Source organism: Cajanus cajan, chromosome 11 (assembly GCF_000230855.2).
Source record: "Cajanus cajan strain Asha chromosome 11, NIPB_CcT2T_4, whole genome shotgun sequence".
NCBI lineage: Eukaryota > Viridiplantae > Streptophyta > Magnoliopsida > Fabales > Fabaceae > Cajanus > Cajanus cajan.
In genome coordinates, this window is record NC_138527.1 from 26,986,134 (window position 1) to 27,010,932 (window position 24,799).

Sequence of the window (24,799 nt, forward strand, 5' to 3'; positions counted from 1 at the left end):
GCTCTACTTGCTAATGAAACTTGGTCCTTAGTTTTGTTGCCTCCTCAATGACGAGCCATTAGCTGCAAGTGGGTATTTCATGTTAAAGAAAATTTTGATGGTAGTATCAATAAATAGAAGGTGCGTTTACTAGCTAACGGGTTTCATTAACAACCAAGTTTTGACTATGAAAACATTTTATTCAGTTATTACTTACAAATGATCCATTCAACATATTAATGTCAACAATGCATTTTTAACGGCATCTTCAGGAGGAAGTGCTCATGGTTCAACCCCCTGGTTTTAAAGCATTTGACAAGTCTTTGATTTGTCACATTTGTAAGGCACTTTATGGACTCAAACAAGGTCCTAGGGCCAAGTATGAGAGGCTAACCAACACTTTGTTATAGTTTGGGTTTGTAGTCAGTCATTGTGATCCTTCCCTCCTCATTCTCAAGAATGGGCATGTATGTATATATGTGTTGATATACATTGATGATATCATAATTACAGGCTTCTTCACTACTTTTATTTCAAACTTGATTACTAAATTGAATCTCAAATTTTCTTTGAAACAAGTAAGGACCCTTGACTACTTTCTTGGTGTTGAAGTTAAGCATCTTCTTACTATATCTTTTTTACTTACTCAATATAAATATATTTGTGATCTTTTGCATCAGGCTAAAAGGATTGATGTCAAGGGTATTTCCACACCTATGAATACTTGCAGCAAATTAAGTAAATGTAGCATAAATATTGTATTTGATCCTCATTTATATCAATCCATAGTGGGTGCTCTATAACATCTCACTCCTACTCATTCAAAAATTGTTTTTAGTGTAAATAAAGTTTGTCAATTTATTTCCAATCATTTGGACTCTCATTGGCAAGCTGTGAAACAAATTCTACATTACTTAAAAGATTCTAGGCCCTATGGGTTGCTTCTCCAACTAGTTTCTCCTCATATTCCTTTTCTCATACGAGAATATATATTCTAATGTTGATTAGGCTAATGATATAGATAATTGTTGGTCTACATTTGGTTCTTGCATCTTTTTTGGCTTAAATCTTGTCTCATGGTGGTCCAATAACAACCTTTTGTTGCCCACTCCACCACTGAAACAGAATACCAAAGTATGGCACAAACAATTGCAAAAGTTTTATGGCTTTAGTCCCTTATAATTGAATAACTTAGAATTCCTCCTAGTGCTCCTATGTTGTTCTATGACAACGTAAGTGTTATTTCTCTTTTCTACAATCCTATGCTTCATGCTCGTACAAAATATATCGAGTTAGATCTTCATTTTCTTTGAGAGAAAGTTATTTCCAAGTCATTAACATTTATCAAGTGCCAGCAGCTAATCAAATTTCTGATTCATTTACAAAGCCTTTATTTACCTCGCGGTTCAGTGAGTTAAGCACCAACACCCTTAGTTTGAGAGGGGGCTATCAGTGTACACAATCATTAGAATATATATATATATATATATATATATATATATATATATATATATATATATATATATATATATATATTGTACTATTGTATCAGTAAGATCAATAATATACAATTTCACCTTTTACTAAATTTGTTCTTGAAGTTTCTTTCTCTGGTCAAGTTACTTCTCATAATTGGCTTCATATTTTTAAATAGTACTCCCTTTCCCAAGATGAATGACTACTTCCTCGCTCTTGGCAAAGAAGAAAGGTGCATAAGCATGAAATAGTCAAGGGTATTCACTGAAATTTTAGATTTTTAATTGGATTAGTTTTAACCTAAAAATTTCATTAAACACCATCCATGTTTTTCAAAAGATTTCTCTCTCTTCTATTGAATTTTTTATTTTTATTTTTCCTTCTACTTTTTAAAATAGTTTAACCAAACATTTAAAAATGTTTAATAAGTACTTTTTTTTTATTGAAAAGGTATTTTATTTTTAAAAAAAGTTTATTAGTTTCCTCAATCAAATAATATTAATTTTTTTTAGTTTTAAAATAATAATTATACTATTTGATTTCAATATGTCATTGTTCATTGTCTAGTATAGTCTTAGGATGTCATTCTCTCTACCATTTTATAGATAAAAGATTATACAATTTCAAATTTAATATATTAGAATCGATATAATAATAAAGGAATTTAAATAGTATATTTAAAGTTTTGAATTCTTTGTTCAATAATAATCAAACTTGGTGTAAGAAGATTTACAATAATTTATGCACATTGCTTAACTCGTTAGATTAAAAGTTCTTTACTCTTAGATTATATATACAAAATTTATATCAATCTAAGATAATTTGATAATTTATTCTTATAAAATAAAATTGATGTAATATATATATTTTTAAATATACTAAAATATGAATACTTTAATTAATTTCAAGTTGTTGTTCAATTTTAACAAAATTTGATATAATCATATAAAATAATATGAACTTTCAATCTAACGGTTAGATAATTACAAAATTCACATTTAATATAAAGTTATTGAGCGGTGTAATACTTAATAAAAGTTACATCAATGTTATTGTAATCCTCCTATATATATATTTATAAAGTTTATGTTCTAATTTTATTATTATTTTATAATTTTAAATTAATTATTGACTGTTAATAAAGGTCAAATCTCAAAATCTCAATCATATGTAATGATAAAAAAAAAGTAAAATTAATTAATGAGATGTTGACTATTAGGAAATCTAGCAAAGTCACAACACAAACCACCCAACTAGATGAAATGATTATATGAAAATTTGGACAAGATACTAAGTACTACTAAGAAACTGTGTTTTAGATAAAATTATCTTATAATAATAAGCTAGTTAAAGCTTCGAAGAAATAAATTATTAGTTGAAAAACTATAAACTTATAAGATAATTGATTAAATTAAAAATATTTAATAAAATTAGCTAATATATGTAAACTATAAATATTTGTTGTAAAAAGGAATTTAAAATAAATTAATAAAGATAAAATAGGGGGAAAAAGTAGTAACTTATAAGCTAACTTTTTTCATAAACTATTTAAAGTAATTTATAAAAATAATTATAAATTATTAAAATAAATTTGTATATACTAAACAAACGTATATGATGGTCAATCACCTCCAAAATATGATCACAACATTAATGTTTTCATACAATTCTTAAATAAAAAAAAAACTTATTACTTTTAATTCCTTAATTAATGTATTATATATTAGTGAACATGTTAAAAGAAATGCCTCGAAAATCTTTCGTGTCCAACTCTAATAACAATCTTTGCTCTTTATCTTAAGAATTACACATACATGACCATGAGTAACAGTCATAGAGGAGGAAGAGAGGACAAGCCAAATATACGATGTAAGTATCAATAACTAAGTGTTGTTTTCGATTTATATAAACAATTTATGTTCAACATGTTACAAGAATAATTTCTCACTTTTATTTTGTTCATCCATATCAATCACTCACTATTTTCTCCATACTCATTCAAATTGGAAATTAAATCCTAACTCTCTCCATTTATATACATTTCTCCTTTTAGGTTATCATTTAGTCATGGATCTATCCTTCAGAAATTAGCATAATTGAGACTTTTTGCTGCTTCTCTTAATTTCTCAATTGTAGTTTTGTTGGTAAATAAACGTTGAAGACAGTGTATGACTGACATATAAATTATACTTAACGTTATGATGAATCTAGTAGTAAAGAAATCAAATAATATGTATAACAAAATAAAAGTTTTAGATTTGAATCTTGTAGCAATTATTATAATTTTTTATTGATAAAAATAATTAATTATACTAAACGATGCTTTATTCTAATTAGCAATATCAATGGATGAAGCGAAGACAGCAAGATTGACAAAATCTGCTTTAGGTTTTGGAGTAATGTTTTCAGTGTTCACCTTCTTCTTGATTCAGATCACTTTGATACAAGGTAAACCACTAACTCTAAATTGCATATTTGCATAGAGTATTTTTGTATTTGGTTAACACAAAAACATACAACTATTTACTTTGAGGAGTCATTAAATAAAAATATTTATGGTGATGCAAATATTAAACACTCGTACTATATACCTCTTCTCAACAATAATAATAATTATTAATAACATTAATATTACTAGTGGGTGAGAGATACTGTGTTTTTATTATGTAAAAAATAAATAAGTATTGATTAGTTAAAGATTTAGTTAATAAATAATTAAAAATAGTGAAAGAGAGTAATTTGAAAGTTTTAAAGATAAAGTTGTAAAAAAAAAATGTGTATACTTATTGCTTTTATATATATGTTATAAATTAATATCTAAATAACATCATCATCATTTCTTTTGTTGGCAAAATTGTTTTTAGTTTGGTAGTTTCAACTAGGAATGACAAAAAATATAAATTAATATTAATAATATAAATTTATTAATTTATATATATATACATATATTAATATTTAATGATATTATTATATATTCATTAATTAATTAATTAATATTGAATAATATTTAATTTTATAATTTATTAGTATTTAATATTTATGTTAATAATTAATATTTAATATTTTTAGTATATATTAATAAACCAATTTTACTAATTTAGGCTAATATATACGTACTAATTTATATTCGCTAATTTAAAAGTATTATTGGTTAATAGTTTATATTTTTATTTTTATTTAATAGTAGTAAATGTACGTACAATTTTAATTTCTCGTGTAAGTAATATATAGTAATTTTCATTCACATGAAAAAATACTTATAGTAGGAATTAAAATAATATACATAAAGTTGTAATTCAACCAACATTAATTGATATAAGTAGTAATATCTTATATTTTTTAACCAAATTATTTAGGATTTAAATTCTAACTTTAAATATGAAATAAATTATCCTGAAAGAAGAATTACAATATCTAACAAAAATTAATCAATATAATTATATAAAAAAAACTCACATTCAAACTTTATTCCGTGATTATAATTCTTAATATAGAGAATTAAAATCACACAATCATATCATGCGAATTCCTAGTATTATAATTACTATTATTATTATTATTATTATTATTATTATTATTATTCATTTTTACTTTTTTTATTATTTAAAAATCTGTTTAAAATAGTTATGTTTAGGATAATAGCTTAAATTTGTAAGCATTTGTTTTTTTTTTTTCCTTTTCAAAAATAAGTTGTTTTTATTAAGTAAAAAATTTAACAAAATTATTTTTCAACAACTTTTTCCCTTTTAAGCTAACTTACTACATAAAATTAATTATTTTGTTGTATCTAAATAAAATTAGACATCTTAAAATTAAATTTCAACAAATTTATCTAAATAAAATTTCATTTCAATTATAATTGATTATTGTTATAATTCATTATTCATATGAATTATAAAAATAATTCAATTTTTACGATTTTCTCAAACACATCCTAATGCCTGCTGGTTAAAAGATCGATTGAACTTATATCAGTAATTTTGTTCACGCTAGTTTCTCATGCTGTGGTTTAGTTAATTAATTAATTAAATTAGTTTCGAGCACAAAATATTATGTAATATGAAGTTTGGAGTTTTATATTTTGAAAATAAATCATATATTTGCAGATTATAAACTCTAACAGATATTCTTTGAAATTTAAACAACAAGGCTAATTATTTTTTTAATTAAATATTTGATTTTGTGTATTCAGATGCAACTACGTGGAAGGTGAAATTGAGACATGTGCTATCAATTTCCCAATGGGCCCCAAATCGAGATACCAGTGTTGCAATCACATGCAACTATTCTCATCAGCTATACGATATTTGCACAATCAACGGTCCAACGCTCTTGGATCATGCTTCCTCAACTTTCTTCACTCTGGGTCCCCACACACAGGATAAATGCCCAATCCCTATGAAAATCCGTCCTTACCCTCGCAAGGGTGACAAGACGGCAATGTCCAATGTTAACGAAGTCACACTCACTGCAGCTCCACCCAAACTATCCTGCGCCGTCACACACCGTACCCCAGCCATTGTATTCAGTGCGGCCGGGTACACCGGAAACTTCTTTCACGAAATAGACGAGAACTTCATCCCACTCTTCATCACCATCAATTCCTTATTCCCTAACCAAGATGTAACACTTGTGGTCATGGACGGTAACATTTGGTGGTTCCAAAAGTACGCTGAATTGTTATCAGCATTCACTCCCCACCGTTTGATCATCGACACAAAGAATTTATCTACCGTCCATTGCTTCCCATCAGCCACTATAGGGTTGATAAAACATGGACCCGTTATCATAGACCCAACATTGCTACAACCACATCCTAAAACCCTACATGATTTTCGTGCATTACTAGACAAAACATATGCCAAAGTTGACACCACCCCAAATCATCAAAATGGGAAAAATTCAAAGCCACGTTTGACATTGATCGATAGAAGAGGCAGTGTGAGCCGTGTGATGTCCAACCAAGGAGAAGTGATCAAGGTGGCTGAAGAATTAGGGTTCAATGTGCATGTGTTGGACCCAACAAGAAACAATTCTATGGCCAATGTTTATAGGGTGGTTCATGATAGTCACGTGTTGTTAGGGGTGCATGGTGCGGGTTTGACAAATTTCTTGTTCCTCAGGCCGGGCTCAGTGTTGCTACAAGTGGTGCCCATTGGGCTTGAGTGGTCCTCAAGAACTTACTATGAGAACCCACCAAAATTGTTGGGATTGGAGTACATAGAGTACAAGATTGAGGCAAATGAAAGTAGTTTGTCAGAGAGATATGGTGCTAATAGCTTGGTAGTCAAGGACCCCAGTGCGTTTCATAAACATATATGGTCTAAACAACGGATATATTTGAAGGAGCAAAATGTGGGAATTGACCTAGTTAGGTTTAGAAAGTGTTTGACAAATGCATATGAGAAGGCCAAAATATTTATGAGCAGAGTCAACTAGATAGATAGCTACATAAAGTTCCCTAGAAGTTAAAAAAGAGAGACAACATATTTGTTTTTTGTTATTTTGTTTATGAAAATTGCATTTTAATTTATTTTAGCCTCAATTCAAACTTTTTCTTTTCATTTTTAAATTAATGCACTTAAATAATCTAACAACGTTACAAGTGTTATGCTTTGTTTGGTTTGAGGAAGGAAATAAAAAGAAAAGAAAGTCAGAAAAAGAGAAAATGAATAGAAAATAAAATGATCTTTTAGTTGTTATAAAAGATAAAAGAGAAAGAAAGAAGACGAGAAAATAAAGTAAAATATTTATAAAATGACATAAATAATCCTATAAAAAAATTAGATATAATAATTTTTATTTTTTTTTATGTTATAATCATGAAGGTATTTTTTTTATTCATTTTTAAAGGGTTTGTCCTTCGAAATTGGAAAGAAAAAGATTTTGGCGTGGACCACTATATTGTTTCCTTTCTTCTTTTCTTTTAGGTTAAAAATCTATTTTGATCCCTTATAATAATTGTTTATTTCAATTTAGTCTCATTTTTATTTTTTGTTTTAATTTGGTCCCAAATAAATTAATTGGTTTCAATTTGATCCTTAATAAAATAATTGGTTTCAATTTGGGACTTCCGTCCAAATTATTTAAACGGAGTTAACTGTTGACCACGTGGATGCCACGTAGATGCATAGGTGGATGCCACGTGGATGCCAATTTTTGTGAAAACACCTGGAACCAGAACGGCCCGTTCTGAAATCAGAACGGGTCGTTCTGGATGCACTCTTGGTGTGTTAATTTTGCATCTGAAACGGGCCGTTCCAGATGCAAAATTAACACACTAAGAGTACAGCAGAACGGTCCATTCTGAAACCAGAACGTTTCAGAACAAACCGTTCTGATTTCAAAACGAGCCGTTTTGATTTCAAAACGGCCATTCTTTATTCAGAACGACCCATTCCAAAACTGAGAATAGAATATTCTTTATTAATTTTATTAAAAAAAAATAATAATTTTGAAAAATATTTTTTGATGGTAAAAATTTTAAAATTACTTATTTTTATAAAATACAATTGTCTTATAAATAAAGTAATAACTTTTTTTTTCTCTTTCTGTCTGAAGAAATATTTAAGTGTCACTTTATAATTTTTTGTAACTTATTTAAAATTAGAGGAATAAAATGATAAAAATTAATAGGATAAACATAGTAAAATTATTAATTTATTTTCTTTTAGTGTCCTCTAAATTTTTACATTCATTTAAAACAAAAATATTTTATATGTTAATTTGAATTAATTTAACGAAGTATCATATGATTTATAATTTTTTAAATTTTTTTATAAATTTGATCTATACATGAAAAACTTTTTAATTTAACAATTAAATTCTTAAAAATTTGATATAGAACATTAATTATTAAATAGAATAAATCTATCAAAACTTACTCTTGAAGTAAGTAAATTTTTTCTTCATTAAAAATGAAGATAATTTTACCACAAAATAAAAAATAATTAAACAATAAAATAAAATATACAAAAATACTAATATATTTATTATATTAGATATAACAACATAATTAAAATATAATTAATAATATATATTTTATAAAATTATTAATATTTTATATATATAAAAAAAAAAGAATGAAAAAAATTTTGGTGGGGACAAGTGCCCACACTATGATTAACTTAGATCTGTCCCTGCATATGATTGTGTGATGAAATGTTAGTCATGTGTATCCTCTTCCTTTACTTCAGGTTCTACCTCTTCAAGAACAGATTGTTGTTGTTGGGGTACATCGTTAATGACTTCAAGGAAAAATACCATGTCATTTCATCCTTTATTGTATAGTGTCAATTTGGTAGTAAGTGGTTCACTCCAGTTTGAAATGAAATAAAATCTGCTACCATTGTCTTTAATGATACATTGCATTGTCCTTAATAATACACAGTATAGCCTAACTGTTTAGCAATTGAAGTTATCAATTTCCATTGACAATATTAACAAATTCGGTGTTTGAAATGCTTTGCACCTTGGGTCTTTTTCCTTCCATGATTCACAACCGTGAACTATAATCATTGATTGTTTATGTTTAGCATTCTGGAACCAGAACGGCCCGTTCTGAAACCAGAACGAGCCGTTTTGATTGCACTTTTAGTGTGTTAATTTTGCACCTGGAACGGACCATTCCGGATGCAAAATTAACACACCAAAAGAGCAACCAGAACGGGTCGTTCTGGTTTTAGAACGGGCCGTTCTGGTTTCAGAACGGGCCGTTCTGGTTCTAGGTGTTTTAAAAAAAATTGGCATCCACATGGCCAACAGTTAACTCCGTTTAAATAATTTGGACGGAAGTCCCAGATTGAAACCAATTAATTTATTAGGGACCAAATTGAAACTAATTAATTTATTTGGGATCAAATTGAAACCAAAAATAAAAGTGGGACTAAATTGAAACAAACAATTATTATAAGGGACCAAAATAGGTTTTTAGCCTTTCTTTTAATTAGTCACCGCTATCGGCGGTGGATACTCCAGGGACGAATTAAAAAACAAATGAGGGAATTTTTATTTTTATTTTTAAATAAATGTGTAACCCCTTCTATTCTTTTCATTTTCTTGCATTCTAACAAATGAGAGAAGATCATGCGGCAAGTAAGGAAAGTATGACTTAATTTGAAAGTCATGTGATTAACTAGTTGAATTTGAATTTTTTTACACCATGTGCACTACTTTGGTTAGCAACATGTGTATCCAAATTCAATTTAATTGCAATCCTTTGCACAAAATTAAATTACGCTTCCTAGGTCCAAAAATTACACATTAAAAAAATTACTACAAAGTTCCTATTCTACTTGACCCAGAATAAAGAAAACTATATACAAATGTGCAAGAGGTATTAAACTTAAATATTTAGTAACCTATAGTTCAATATGAGCTTAAATCTACTAACTTCATCGTGGCTTCAATCCTCTTGGATCCTCTTAGCCATAGCCCTAGTGGTAGGATCCTTGATAGTGCATTTGGGACATACATTTTAATGCATTAACTTGAGATGATTTGACATTTAAAAGCATGAATAATTGCTATATTAGATGTGATTTGTAATAATGAGTTTAGTTAGTGATGATTGTAAATTCTTTTTAATTTTTGCAATTTGACCCACTTTTACACTTTATTCTTGTGCAGGCCATAATTATAGCTCCCAACAACATCTGATTTGGATGTTCTTGGTGTCTCTAGAAAGATAAGAGAGAGTTCTACAATTTCTCAATTGGGAGAAAAGGTCAGTTCAAACGTTAAATGACCAAAAAATGTATTGCAAAGTTGTGAGCCTACATAGTATCTTTTTTATTTTTATTTTTAGAATGTAATGTTAGGATTTTTTTTAACGTAATTAGTTAATTTAGTGGGTTGTGCCTTTAATTACTATGATTAGGCTCATTAGAGTAGTCTATAAATAAGTGTAACATATGTATGCTTGATATCATATACCTCATTTTTCAAAAATTGAATTTCTTCTCTTAGAAGTCTTTCAAAATTCTCTTTTTCTCGGATTTTCTCTCTTACTTACACGAATTGGATTGCTGCAACATGATTATTGTAACGACCCGCCATGGTCTCTACACTTAGTGGAATCGCACTACTACTAGTGAACTACGGAAAATATTAAATTGGATAACTCATACATACAGGTATAGATAAGAATAAAAATAACCAAATTCTTTAAATACAAAATAAAATGTCATATATGTACAATCATCCCAAAAATAATATTTCCTAGTGCCGGTCAAACAGACAAAAATCGCTACCCAAAATGGTAACCCTAACACGAGGATCAAACTCCCCGTCTCGCAGCGGTCACCTCGACTCCAAGCTAGCCCTGATCTGCTCCCATACCAAGTATGATCATCGCAGTTCCACCACATGGAAACAGAAGGGTAAGCTAGAATTCACAAATAAATCATAATAATCTATACTACACAATCGTATTCATAGAGTCACACCATACACTCTATCCAATACTATTCATGCATAAAAAATACAATCCACCAATCATGAAGTCAAACACCACACTTCATCATATTAATAATCATGCAATAAATGCATCTCATGACAGATATCAATGCATATCAATCATCTAATGCGTCGTCACGCATACACCTAGGAGATCTCCACAACAATAGAGCTGTATAAGTGACATTCCATCCTACCGAAACCACCCCAACCGTTTTCACGCCCAAAGCGCCCGCTCGGTCACAGCTAAACAGGATATAATCCTCCCTCGGGTTTACTCGGATGATGTCACTTACACACTTGGAAGTCCAGATCCACCGTCAGGTATAGCACAGCTGGGTACGGGCTTACCACGACCTTGGCATGCATTAACCAAGTCAATTGTGGAGTTCGCCCACCGACTATCCTCAAGGATCCACGCACCTTCCCGAGTACTTGGTTAAGGGAATAACCCTCGACCTCATACCCCGCTCCAACACTAGCTAAGGACTTAGAGGAGACTCACCCAACCCAGTGGCCTATCTGAGCACCACTCTCCCAAATCCAGTGGCCTCCCAGAGCACCACTCTCATATATCAGTGGTCTATCCAAGCACCACTCTCAAGAGACTCTATGTGAGCTCTTCCAGTTCGAAAATATTTTTCCTCTCCTCAAGTCCTAGGCTAGACTCATGCCATAGGCATCACATGCAATCATGCATCATACATCATAATGGTCTGCCCACCATCATGATCAACAATCATACACATGTCATAAGACATCACATGCAATAATGCATCATACATCATAATGGTATGCCCACCATCATGATCAACAATCATACTCATATGAACATATACGCATGTCATATCATATTCAAACATTCATACGTATCATCACAAAGCATACATATGAATCACACCTCACCATACATCATATATCATACATACATGATCTAAAACTTTAACTTTAAACATGCATAAGCATCAATTCATTCATAAACTTATTCACGCTCGGCGTAGCCTGAGCTCGCCCAGCCTAATCCCAGCCTGAGAGTCCCAAGACTCATCCACGCCTAGCGCATTCAACCTGCGCCCGGCCTAAATTCCAATAACAGAGTTCACAAACTCTCATCCACACCAACAAATCCAGCCACATGCAAACACAAAATACAATGCATAGACTCCATACAACTTAAATAAACCTAGAATCAACATGCACCCATCTGATGCATCAAATTCACTAGAACCCCCATTTTTCCAAGACTTGAACAATTAGCGAATTCTCCGATCCAGCCATGGATCCTCAACTTTCATGCATCAATTGAGTTTCTAAACTCACATGCAACTTAAATAACAAACATTCTAGCTTCCCTTACCTGAAGATTGGCTCAGATAGCCAAAGACTGAACAAAAGTATAATTTCCCCTCGAGGCTCAACTCAGAACTTCAGTCCTCCCAAAACAAGCTTTCTAATATGAATTTCAAGAAAAGTCAGAAGGAGTTAGTGACCTAGAGGAGAAAAGGAGTCAAACAGAGAAATTTGGGAGAGAAAGGAGCTCACTGACCCAGAGACCTTCTCTCTAAAACTTCTCTCTAAAAACTCCAAAACTCCTGAAGGCCCCCAACCCCCTATTTATAGACTTTCGGATTGGCCCAGAACGGCCCGTACCGAATTCGGAACGGCCCGTTCCGAACTCCCAAATCACGCACAAAATTAACGCCCAGAACGGCTGGTTCTGAAATCAGAACGGCCCGTTCCGGAACTCATCCGGAACGGCCCATTCTCCCTCCGGAACGGCCCGTTCTCCCTCCGGAACGGCCCGTTCTCCCTCCAGAACGTCCCGTTCTCCCTCCAGAACGGCCCGTTCTCCCTCCAGAACGGTCCGTTCTCCTTCCCAGAACGGCCCGTTCTCAACTACAATATGTAGTTCAATTCAGTAGCTTGGAACGGCCCGTTCCAATTTGGGAACGGCCCGTTCTGGGCTACTGAATCAGCCTCTTTTTTTTTTTTTTTTTTTTTAACAATGTTACAATACTCCCCAACAAATAGGAATTTTCGTCCCCGAAAATAGGTCTACCTGAAAAGAGGAATGGATATTGTTCCTTGAATTGACTCTCCACCTCCCAGGTAACCTCACCAGTAGCTGCATCCCAAACAATTCTCACCAAGCTGATGGATTTGCCACAAAGTTTCTTCAACTTGTGATCAACCACAGCTACCGGTCTCTTCTCATAGGTCAAGTTCTCTCTAACTTGCACCTCATCCATCTCTACCACTTGACTCAGATCTGGAATTTACTTCCTCAACTATAAAATGTGAAACACATGCTCTCCCTCATCAAATTCTAGAGGTCTCCTCCTCTTATCGGCATAGGACTTTCATCAACTCTGGGTAGCCCTCAACCTTTGCTGAATTTATCTCACCATCTCAGTAGTCTGAAGAACTAACTCTGGACCAACCACTACTGGCTCACCCTCTTGATACCAACATAATGGAGTCATACACCTTCTGCCATATAAAGCCTCAAAAAGTGTCATGCCAATAATCAAGTGATAACTGTTATTATAAATAAACTTTACCAATGGTAACACCTCTTCCCAGCTACCCAGATGATCCAACACATAAGCTCTCAAGAGATCCTCCATTGACTGAATTGTCCTCTCCGACTGACCATCTATCTGTGGATGATAAACAGAGCTCAACCTCAACCTTGTTCCCAAAGCCTGATGCAGAGTCTGCCCACCGGGAAGTAAACCTTGGATCTCTGTTAGAGATAATACTGTAAGACACTCCATGCAACCGTACTATCTCTCTGATATACAACTGTGCAAGCCTCTCCAAGGACCACCTCTTGATAGGAAGAAAGTGCGCACACTTTAACAACCTATCAACAATCACTCAGATAGAGTCACTGTTCCTAGCTATCCTAGGCAACTCAACCACAAAGTCCTTAGTGACACTATCACACTTCCACTTGAGAATCTCCATCAGCATTAAGCTCAAAGCACTAAGCTCAAAAACAGCTGCCCTCTTAATACCAAGCAATCTCAAAATCCTCAACAATTCTAGATCATGTAATTGCTTAGTTCCCACCTGTCTTAAGAAATCATTAGTTATGGTGATCATACCATAACTAATGTGATCTTGGACAACCTCCACTTCTAGTCTCAAATCTCTAAACTACTCAATCAGCTCCAAGTCCTTAATCAACATAACCGACACATGAATGAATTTCCTACTCAATACATTTGCTACCACATTCGCCTTTCCAGGATATACATCAACTTTGAAATCAAAATCCTTTAGGAATTCCATCCACCTCCTCTGCCTCATATTCAAACTCCTTTTTATCCTTAAATACATTGAATCTCGCATCATACAGATAGTGCCTCCACGACTTCAAGGCAACCACCATAGCTGTGCAAGCTCCAAATCATGAGTAGGATAATTCCTCTCATGAGTCTTATGTTGCCTCGAAGCATACACTACTATTCTTCCTTCATGTATCAACACACAGCCTAACCCCTGGTGAAAAGCATCACAACACACATCAAAATACTCACCAGTATTAGGTAACACCAAAACTGGAGAAGTATTCAATCACTCCTTCAATTCCTGAAAACTCTGCTCACAAGCGTCCATCCAAACTAAAAGCTGGTCTTTCCAAGTCAGTTAAGTCAAAGGCATTACTATTCGAGAGAAACTCTTCATGAATCTCTGATAGTTACCCATTAACCCAACAAAACTCCTAATCCCCGTAACAGTCCTCTGACGCTCCCACTGGATCACAGCCCCCACCTTGGCTGGATCTCCTGTAATCCCCTCTATCGATATCACATGCCCCAAATCTCACCTCAGACAGTCAAAACTCACCCTTGGACAGCTTGGCATACAACTACCTCTCTCTCAGTACCTGTAAAACCAACCTCAAATGCTCATAGTGATCCTCCAAAGATTTAGAATACACCAATATATCATCAAAACATCGAAGCTCCCCTCAGTGGATCCATCAACTCATCAATTCTCAAAAGCGGATACCTATTCCTTATCGTCAATTTATTCAGTTACCGATTGCCGATAATCACACAAACGGGCCCCACCATCTTTCTCTACTAACAGTACCAAGGCACCCCAAGGAGAAACATTGGACCTCACTACTATTTCTCCAACAAATCCTCGATCTGTTTCTTCAGCTTTACCAACTTAGCTTGAACCATCCTATAAGAAGCCACTGATACCGATCTTGCACCCAATACCAGGTCAATGCTAAATACAACATCACGCATAGGTAACAATCCCGACACATCATCTGGGAACACCTCAGGAAACTCACTGACAATCTCAATCCCAGTGATGGCCCTCTCCATCTCAATCATTCAAAACGACAAACAACATGAAGCACTCAGCTCCATCTTTCATCAACCACTCAGCCTGACCCGCTGACAACAACACCTCATCCTCCAACTGAGGAAATACCAATCTTCTCCGAGCACAATCTATAAGGATGTGATGGACAGATAACCAATCCATCCCTAAGATTATGTTAATATCTATCATGAGCAACCAAATCAGGTTCACTCAGAACCTCCTACCAAAACACCTCTATTAGGAATCTCACACACATCTCCAATGTCATCAAAGAAATTGAAGCCAGAGTAGATACATACAAAACAACGTGCCCTGCAAACACCAACAACCCAATCTCCCCACACAATCAACAAAAATAAATGAATGTGTGGCACCAGAATCGAACAAAAATAAAACATCCTCACCTGTTGCCTTCCCTATCCCCTTCACCAAGTCTGATGAAGTGGAAGCCTCTGCACCTGATAATGTAAACACTCTCCCCGCAGTTGTAGGTCTAGGTGGCCTCGGGGCACTCCCAGATGAAGTCGGCGGTGTTTGACAATCTCTAGAGATGTGGCCTGGCCTACCACATCTGAAGCAAACATTCCCCGGATGAGAACAATCTCTAACCATATGTGCTCTTCCACATCTGTACTACCGCACCGACTGTGCTCCGCCCTGAGCAGTAATAGGTCGAGGTTCTCTACTAACAGCTCCTCTCTGAGACTATACCGGCTGTCATAGGGTCCCCTCTACTGGCCTCCCCTCCTGAACTCTAGTAGCCTTACCACTGCTACTACCACCCTCCAAACTCTCAACAGTCTTTGCCTTCTCAACCAAGGCAGGAAACTCCACTATGGACATAGGGACTATGACCCTCTTCAGCTCGTGCCTCAATCCCTCTGCAAACTTTCTACATCTCCAAGCCTCAGATATGGCCTGAGAGTAGAAACGAGTTAAATGCTCAAACCTCATAGCATAATCTAGAACAGACAGGCTCTCTTAATGCAATCCCTATCAACAGGTACACTCCTATTCTCTAACATTTGTTTGGTGTCTCTCCACCAGTACTCAGCCTCGCCTGCCAGTATACATATTGCATAGGCCAACTTCCTTTCCTCAGAAGATCTCAAAACACGGAAGATCTTCTCCATCTCACACAACCACTAATATGCCACATCAAGATCTGAATCCCCCTTGAACTGAAGAAGCTAACATCTCCTAAACTCTGCCTGAGAGACCACCGGTCTAGCTGCCTCAACCGCAGCTCTACCCACCTCCATCTAAGCAAAGTAAGCACTTTACTATTGCATCACTATGGCCATCATCTCCATAGTTCTAGCGATATGATCAAACTGAGACCTCACCATACTAAAAGAATTCAAACATTCTTTTACTAACACTTTACCACTATAACTCACCAAAATTAACACATATCAAAGATATGACACAACAGAAACATAGAAGGATCACTCCCCACAGAGCATCCTAACAGACTCGACCGGCTCTGATACCATAAAAGTGTAACGACCCGCCATGGTCTCTACACTTAGTGGAATCGCACTACTACTAGTGAACTACGGAAAATATTAAATTGGATAACTCATACATACAGGTATAGATAAGAATAAAAATAACCAAATTCTTTAAATACAAAATAAAATGTCATATATGTACAATCATCCCAAAAATAATATTTCCTAGTGCCAGTCAAACAGACAAAAATCGCTACCCAAAATGGTAACCCTAACACGAGGATCAAACTCCCCGTCTCGCAGCGGTCACCTCGACTCCAAGCTAGCCCTGATCTGCTCCCATACCAAGTATGATCATCGCAGTTCCACCACATGGAAACAGAAGGGTAAGCTAGAATTCACAAATAAATCATAATAATCTATACTACACAATCGTATTCATAGAGTCACACCATACACTCTATCCAATACTATTCATGCATAAAAAATACAATCCACCAATCATGAAGTCAAACACCACACTTCATCATATTAATAATCATGCAATAAATGCATCTCATGACAGATATCAATGCATATCAATCATCTAATGCGTCGTCACGCATACACCTAGGAGATCTCCACAACAATAGAGCTGTATAAGTGACATTCCATCCTACCGAAACCACCCCAACCGTTTTCACGCCCAAAGCGCCCGCTCGGTCACAGCTAAACAGGATATAATCCTCCCTCGGGTTTACTCGGATGATGTCACTTACACACTTGGAAGTCCAGATCCACCGTCAGGTATAGCACAGCTGGGTACGGGCTTACCACGACCTTGGCATGCATTAACCAAGTCAATTGTGGAGTTCGCCCACCGACTATCCGCAAGGATCCACGCACCTTCCCGAGTACTTGGTTAAGGGAATAACCCTCGACCTCATACCCCGCTCCAACACTAGCTAAGGACTTAGAGGAGACTCACCCAACCCAGTGGCCTATCTGAGCACCACTCTCCCAAATCCAGTGGCCTCCCAGAGCACCACTCTCATATATCAGTGGTCTATCCAAGCACCACTCTCAAGAGACTCTATGTGAGCTCTTCCAGTTCGAAAATATTTTTCCTCTCCTCAAGTCCTAGGCTAGACTCATGCCATAGGCATCACATGCAATCATGCATCATACATCATAATGGTCTGCCCACCATCATGATCAACAATCATACACATGTCATAAGACATCACATGCAATAATGCATCATACATCATAATGGTCTGCCCACCATCATGATCAACAATCATACTCATATGAACATATACGCATGTCATATCATATTCAAACATTCATACGTATCATCACAAAGCATACATATGAATCACACCTCACCATACATCATATATCATACATACATGATCTAAAACTTTAACTTTAAACATGCATAAGCATCAATTCATTCATAAACTTATTCACGCTCGGCGTAGCCTGAGCTCGCCCAGCCTAATCCCAGCCTGAGAGTCCCAAGACTCATCCACGCCTAGCGCATTCAACCTGCGCCCGGCCTAAATTCCAATAACAGAGTTCACAAACTCTCATCCACACCAACAAATCCAGCCACATGCAAACACAAAATACAATGCATAGACTCCATACAACTTAAATAAACCTAGAATCAACATGCACCCATCTGATGCATCAAATTCACTAGAACCCCCATTTTTCCAAGACTTGAACAATTAGCGAATTCTCCGATCCAGCCATGGATCCTCAACTTTCATGCATCAATTGAGTTTCTAAACTCACATGCAACTTAAATAACAAACATTCTAGCTTCCCTTACCTGAAGATTGGCTCAGATAGCCAAAGACTGAACAAAAGTATAATTTCCCCTCGAGGCTCAACTCAGAACTTCAGTCCTCCCAAAACAAGCTTTCTAATATGAATTTCAAGAAAAGTCAGAAGGAGTTAGTGACCTAGAGGAGAAAAGGAGTCAAACAGAGAAATTTGGGAGAGAAAGGAGCTCACTGACCCAGAGACCTTCTCTCTAAAACTTCTCTCTAAAAACTCCAAAACTCCTGAAGGCCCCCAACCCCCTATTTATAGACTTTCGGATTGGCCCAGAACGGCCCGTACCGAATTCGGAACGGCCCGTTCCGAACTCCCAAATCACGCACAAAATTAACGCCCAGAACGGCTGGTTCTGAAATCAGAACGGCCCGTTCCGGAACTCATCCGGAACGGCCCGTTCTCCCTCCGGAACGGCCCGTTCTCCTTCCAGAACGTCCCGTTCTCCCTCCAGAACGGCCCGTTCTCCCTCCAGAACAGTCCGTTCTCCTTCCCAGAACGGCCCGTTCTCAACTACAATATGTAGTTCAATTCAGTAGCTTGGAACGGCCCGTTCCAATTTGGGAACGGCCCGTTCTGGGCTACTGAATCAGCCTCTTCTTTTCTTTTTTTTTAAACAATGTTACAATTATAATGAGTGGTTAATTTGTTAATCGATTTTAGGTTTCAAGAACTACGGTAAAATTCAACTTCTTGATTTTTTTATTGAACGAATTCTCTGTTTCTTTTCTTTTTTTGTTTTAGGTTTAATTTTTTATTTTTCATGGTTGTGAATTTTGTTTTGAATATAGAACAAAGATCGAAGATTAATTTTAGATCTAAATTTGGATTTGGATTTAGATTTAGAGTTAAAATAACCTAAATTGTCTAATTCAATTGTTCACCATTCTTGAATTTTATTAAAATTATGAGATCGCGGTTGCGTTTTATATTTTGTTAAAATTCATAGATATAGATTTATATCTACATTTTTTATTAAGTTTGTGCTGAATTAGGATGATTAAGAATTCGGATTTATTGTTGAACTATTAAGATTTTACTATACAGATTGAAACCTTAAATCGATATTTCTTTAATTAAATTTTTTATTTTTTATTTTCTGTTATGTTGATTAAATACTGTTTTAAAATATTAAATCTACTTGCTAATTTTGTGTGATAAAATATAAAGTAAATGTGTTTGTGTCTTTATGTACAATAATCTAAGTTGTTCCCTATATTATAAATTTTTAAAGAAAATATAATTTACTCCATGTCTTTTCCATCACCGACCTAGTGAAAGGGAGTTGTATCTCTTTGTTGAAAAAGAATTAAAATAAAATGATAGTAAATATTTTTTTAATTAATGCAAATTATTATTATTTTTAATATTCGACATATGAAAGATGTAAGTGTACTTTTTATTTAAATAATACTACAAAAATTATATTTCCCGAAATATCCCTCCCCCACATTATTTCCTTCACTTATTTTTTTTCTTCTACAAAATCCACCAACCTCTTCTATATCATTTTATTTCGAACCTGTTTGGAATTAGGTTGTACAAACTAACTTTTCAACTCAATTTCTTTTCATTTTTATTACTAGGATTCTAAAATTATAAACAAATATTTTTAAATATATAAATTATATTTTAAATTTATAATAAATAATTTATATTATAATATAAAATTATTTTTATTTATCAATAATTTATTTTAAATACTAAAATTTAATTCATAAATAATTATTATAAATAAAAATTAAATTATATAAGAAGTTAAAAAAATCATAAAAAATTATCTTGTTGAAAAAAAATCTCTAAAACTGTTATATTGCAAAAAAAGACATCATATTTTATATATAAAAGTTGATTTATCTTATCTTACTCATATTAGGATGAACAACTTCGTCATAAATATGTGATAATTATATAATAATTTTACAAATAATTATAATAAATCTTATTCAACTATAATATTATTTCTTTTGACTTTCTTAAGTTATTATTAACTAATTAATATTTTAAGTTGTATAATTCACAATTAAGTATATAAATAAATAATATATTTAAATATATAAATTATATTTAAAATCTGAGAAATAGATATTTTTAATTATATAAATTATATTATTAATTTATGATAAATAATTTATATTAAAATATAAGATTATTTTTATTTACTGATAATTTATTTTAAAAATATTAAAATTTAATTCATAAATAATAATAATAATAATAATAAATAAATAAATAAATTACATATGAAATTGAAAGAATCCTTTTTTTTTTTTGAAATTCAAAATTTTAGCTTATATCATTAAGAATATCATAAATGATACAATTTGGGATGTGAAAAAAATCACAGTGATTTGCACTTTCTATTGTTGCTTTAGCAAGCTTATGAGCAACAATATTGGCAAATCTAGGGGAGAAACTCACATGAGATTTTGGGGGGTTAACCATGATAGGCTTACATTGGTCAAGAAGGTAACCAAATTCAGTTATGTCAACAGAGTTATGATTGGAGAAATAGGAAGGGATGTGATTACAATCGGTTTCGAAAATAATGTCCTCCAGGTTCTGGTTATGGGTCCAGTTGATAGCATGAAGAAGAGCAAAGGCTTTACTAACGTGGGGTTCCATACAGCCTTTGATAGTGGTTGAACGAGCTCTAACAAAGGCACCTTGATGGTCTCTAATGTAGATGCCTATTCCAGTAAGTCCTTCCACTAGGAAAGAGTGAGTGGCAATGTTGCACTTAAATGACCCTTGGGGGGGAGGAGACCACCGCTGTCTAGTTTGGGTTTTAGTGCGCTGGACCAGGTCGATTCTATTAGCAATGGCCCAATCATGAAGCATGGAGGAGGCGCGAAGATTGATCTCGTTTGGGTTCTAAGGAGTGTTACTCCAATGCAAAGCGTTCCGGCTGTGCCACATGCTCCAGAGAATCATGGAAAATTCTGCAGTAGCTTGAGGGGTCCAATGCTGTAAAATATGAGATATGAGGTTAAAGACACCATCAAAGGAGTTGATCAAATTCAAGATACAAGAGTGAAGATTACTTCCCTGCCAGCACAACTTGGCTGATGGACAACTAAAGAAAGTGTGCCAGGTGTTTTTGATATCAATATTACATCGGAAACATGTACTTGGGCAACGAATGCCTTTCTTTTGAAGGTTTGGCCGCGTGGGAAGAATGTCTCGCATCAATCTCCATATGAAATGCTTAATTTTGTGGGGAATGCGTAGATTCCAAATGTTTTTCCATGGACCAGGAACATTGAGATTACCCATGGAGAGGCAATGCTGGAGATAACCTTTATAAGCAGAACGAACAGTGTAAGAACCCGAGGGATTCCATTTCCAAATACGTTTATCTTCACAGTGTGGGTTGAGAATAGGAATGTTGAGTATCCGGTTGCTGGTGTCCTTATCTAACAGGGAATTAATCAAAACATCGTTCCAACCATTCTTATCATTGCTCATCAGATCAGAAACTTTAAAAGCTTGGCTATTTGAGGGGTCATGAGGGTGAATACAATGGTAATTGTCATTGTATTTGATCCAAGGCTCGCCCCAAACAGGAATGGTATTCCCATTCCCAAGCCTCCAACAGATACCATTCTTAAGTAGATGTTGGGTGCTCCAAAGACTTTTCCATGTATAGCTGGGATTGTGGCCCAGTGAAGCATTGAGAAAGCTACCTTTGGGGTAGTATTTTGCTTGGTAGATTCTACGGATCAGAGAGTTTGGATTGCTAAGAAGTCTCCAAGCTTGCTTACCAAGCATAGCAAGGTTAAAGGCAGATAAATTTTTGAAACCAAGTCCACCCTCAAGTTTGGAGATGGCTAGCCTTTCCCAGCGCATCCACTTAATTCCCTTGTGCTTATTTGAATTTGCACCCCACCAGAAGGCATTTAGTAATTTCTCAATCCCATCTATGGTGCGGTTTGGAATCATGAAGACACTCATAGCATATGAAGGGAGAGCCTGCAGAACAGCCTTGATGAGGGTTTCTTTTCCTGCTTTAGATAACGATTTGTGGCTCCAAGACTATAGTTTTTTCAATATGCGTTCCTTGATAAACCTGAAAACTTCGTTTTTATTTCGTCCAATCATAGATGGGAGTCCAAGGTACTTACCAGTGGTCACGCATTTCTGGACATGCAGAGTATTAGATAACATAATGTGAGTAGTAGGAGGTGCATGTCTATTCAGGAATACTTCAGATTTATCGTAGTTTATGGCTTGACCAGAGGCTACCTCAAAAGTTTTCAGTATGGTAGCAACCTCATTGGTCTCTTTCTCAGAAGCTTGGAAGAAAAGGAATACATCATCCGCGAACATGAGATGATGCAGTTTGGGAGCACCACGACAAATTTGAATGCCATGCATGTTCCCTAGACGTTCAGCTTTATAAATAAGGCTAGATAATCCTTCCATACCTAGAATGAAGAGGTAGGGGGAGAGGGGGTCTCCTTGTCGGAGACCTCTACCAGGAACAATGGAACCAACTCGATTTCCATTAAGTAGGACTTGAAAATGAACGGAAGTTATACACATCATCATCCAACTTACCCATTTTCTGCAAAAACCAAATCGCTCCAAGATGCAACGTAGATAGTTCCAGGAGAGCCTGTCAAAAGCCTTGCTTATGTCGATCTTCAAAGCTGCTTCATGTTTAGTTCTCTTTCCGCTACAACGTAGGTAGTGGATAGCTTCAAACGCTACGAGCACATTGTCTGTGATAAGGCAGTCTTGAACAAAAGCAGCCTGTTCGAGGGAGACGCACTTTTGGAGAAGAGGTTTTAGACGATTTGCTAAAGCTTTCGAGAGTATTTTATATATCACATTACAAAGAGCAATTGGTCGAAGCTCTTTCATGCTTGATGGATTAGGACACTTTGGGATTAATGCAATCACTGCGTCGTTGATGTGTGGGGGAAGCTCACCAGCTTCGAGCCAAGAGTTGCAAGAGGAAAGAATGTCTTCGCTACAAACCTCCCAAAATCTTTTGTAAAAACCAGGATTGAATCCGTCAGGCCCTGGAGCTTTGTCTTTGTGCATCTAAAAAAGAGTCGTACGAAGTTCTTCTCTTGATAAGAGCGTTGTGAGTTGCTCATTATCCAGTTGGGAGATCTTACAATCCAAGGTATCAGTTATAGCTTGAATCTCCCCTAGAAGTGTGGTGAATAGGTCCTGAAAGTATGAGCATGCAAGGTTACCAAGTTCGGTAGGGGTGGAGTGTTGTTTTCCTTCAGAGTCGTAAAGAGTGGAGATATGGTTTTTCTGACGACGTATGTTCACTGCTGCATGAAAAAATTTTGTATTGGAGTCCCCATCTCTTAACCAAAAAGTTTTGGCACGTTGACTCCAATAGGAATCCATGCAACGTAGTTGGTGGCTGAGTTAGTGTTGTAGCTGAAAGTATAGACTCCAATCAGTAGTACCCTGGGCGTTTATGCATTTTTCCATATCACGCTTAAGGATATCAATAGATTTGCACAAGTTAACATGCTTTCGTCTACCCCAAATATGAAGATATCTACTGCAAGAGCTGATCTTATTCTCGGCACCCTTTTTGTTATGATAGTTCCAGCCATACCTAACAGCACGATCGATGTCTAGGTCTTCCATCCAAATATTCTCAAAACGAAAATACTTATGTAGGGGGTTAGAGAGGTTAGCATGAAGCTTGAGAGTAATAGGAGAGTGATCAGATTTACCTGCGACATCGTTTGATAGGAGACAGTTTACAAATAAGTGACACCAATCCTTAGTAACCAGCGCTCTGTCAAGCCGTTCTTCGACTAGGTTGTTTGGGAGGTTTCCTTTGATCCATGTATACGGGTGACCAACTAGGGGAAGGTCCTCTAAGTCGTAGTCTATCGTGGCTTGACGGAAACCTTGTATCAAATAATGGGGATGGGGATTCGTACCTCTTTTGTCAAAAGGTGATAATATGTCATTAAAATCACCAATGATACACCAGGGGAGGTTTGAGAGTGAAGCAAGATGTCTACGGAGGTCCCAAGAGTCTTTTCTCTTACGTCTCTCAGGGTAACCATAGAAACCGGTGAGTCTCCAATGGTTGTTATTTTGATCTTTAACATTGGCCTTTATGTAATTTGAATTGGCTTGGGTTATAGTAATGTCAAAGCTATCATTCCAGAGAAGAGCGAGTCCACCACCACGACCAATCCTATCAACAGCAAACCAGTGGTTGTAATTCAAAATGTGACTCAAATCTTTGATTCTATCAGAGTTGACCATGGTTT

General features: G+C 35.0%; 4 protein-coding genes and 1 long non-coding RNA gene across 5 annotated transcripts; 1 reads left to right on the plus strand and 4 right to left on the minus strand.

Annotated features, from left to right (window-relative positions):
• Positions 1-1,657: 1,657 nt before the first annotated feature.
• On the plus strand, positions 1,658-6,938 carry LOC109803024 (xylan glycosyltransferase MUCI21). Its single transcript, XM_020364478.3, has 3 exons — positions 1,658-3,324; positions 3,793-3,903; positions 5,648-6,938. Exons 1-3 carry the CDS (start codon positions 3,270-3,272, stop codon positions 6,892-6,894), a joined length of 1,413 nt encoding a protein of 470 aa, XP_020220067.1. The 5' UTR covers positions 1,658-3,269; the 3' UTR covers positions 6,895-6,938.
• Positions 6,939-10,584: 3,646 nt separating this feature from the next.
• On the minus strand, positions 10,585-13,920 carry LOC145953284 (uncharacterized). The gene is made up of 2 exons (XR_014430824.1): positions 12,269-13,920; positions 10,585-10,782 (listed from the first exon to the last, which is right to left on the minus strand). It is a non-coding gene; the product is annotated as an uncharacterized LOC145953284 (long non-coding RNA).
• A 6,905-nt stretch (positions 13,921-20,825) lies between these two features.
• Positions 20,826-21,380, minus strand: LOC145953478 (uncharacterized). Its single transcript, XM_083067439.1, has one exon. The coding sequence runs from the start codon at positions 21,378-21,380 to the stop codon at positions 20,826-20,828; it is 555 nt and encodes a 184-aa protein (XP_082923565.1).
• A 43-nt stretch (positions 21,381-21,423) lies between these two features.
• LOC109802651 (uncharacterized) lies at positions 21,424-23,588 on the minus strand. The gene is made up of 3 exons (XM_083067440.1): positions 22,664-23,588; positions 21,671-22,543; positions 21,424-21,506 (listed from the first exon to the last, which is right to left on the minus strand). Exons 1-3 carry the CDS (start codon positions 23,586-23,588, stop codon positions 21,424-21,426), a joined length of 1,881 nt encoding a protein of 626 aa, XP_082923566.1.
• On the minus strand, positions 23,589-24,794 carry LOC145953479 (uncharacterized). The gene is made up of 3 exons (XM_083067441.1): positions 24,461-24,794; positions 23,972-24,247; positions 23,589-23,830 (listed from the first exon to the last, which is right to left on the minus strand). Exons 1-3 carry the CDS (start codon positions 24,792-24,794, stop codon positions 23,589-23,591), a joined length of 852 nt encoding a protein of 283 aa, XP_082923567.1.
• Positions 24,795-24,799: the final 5 nt, after the last annotated feature.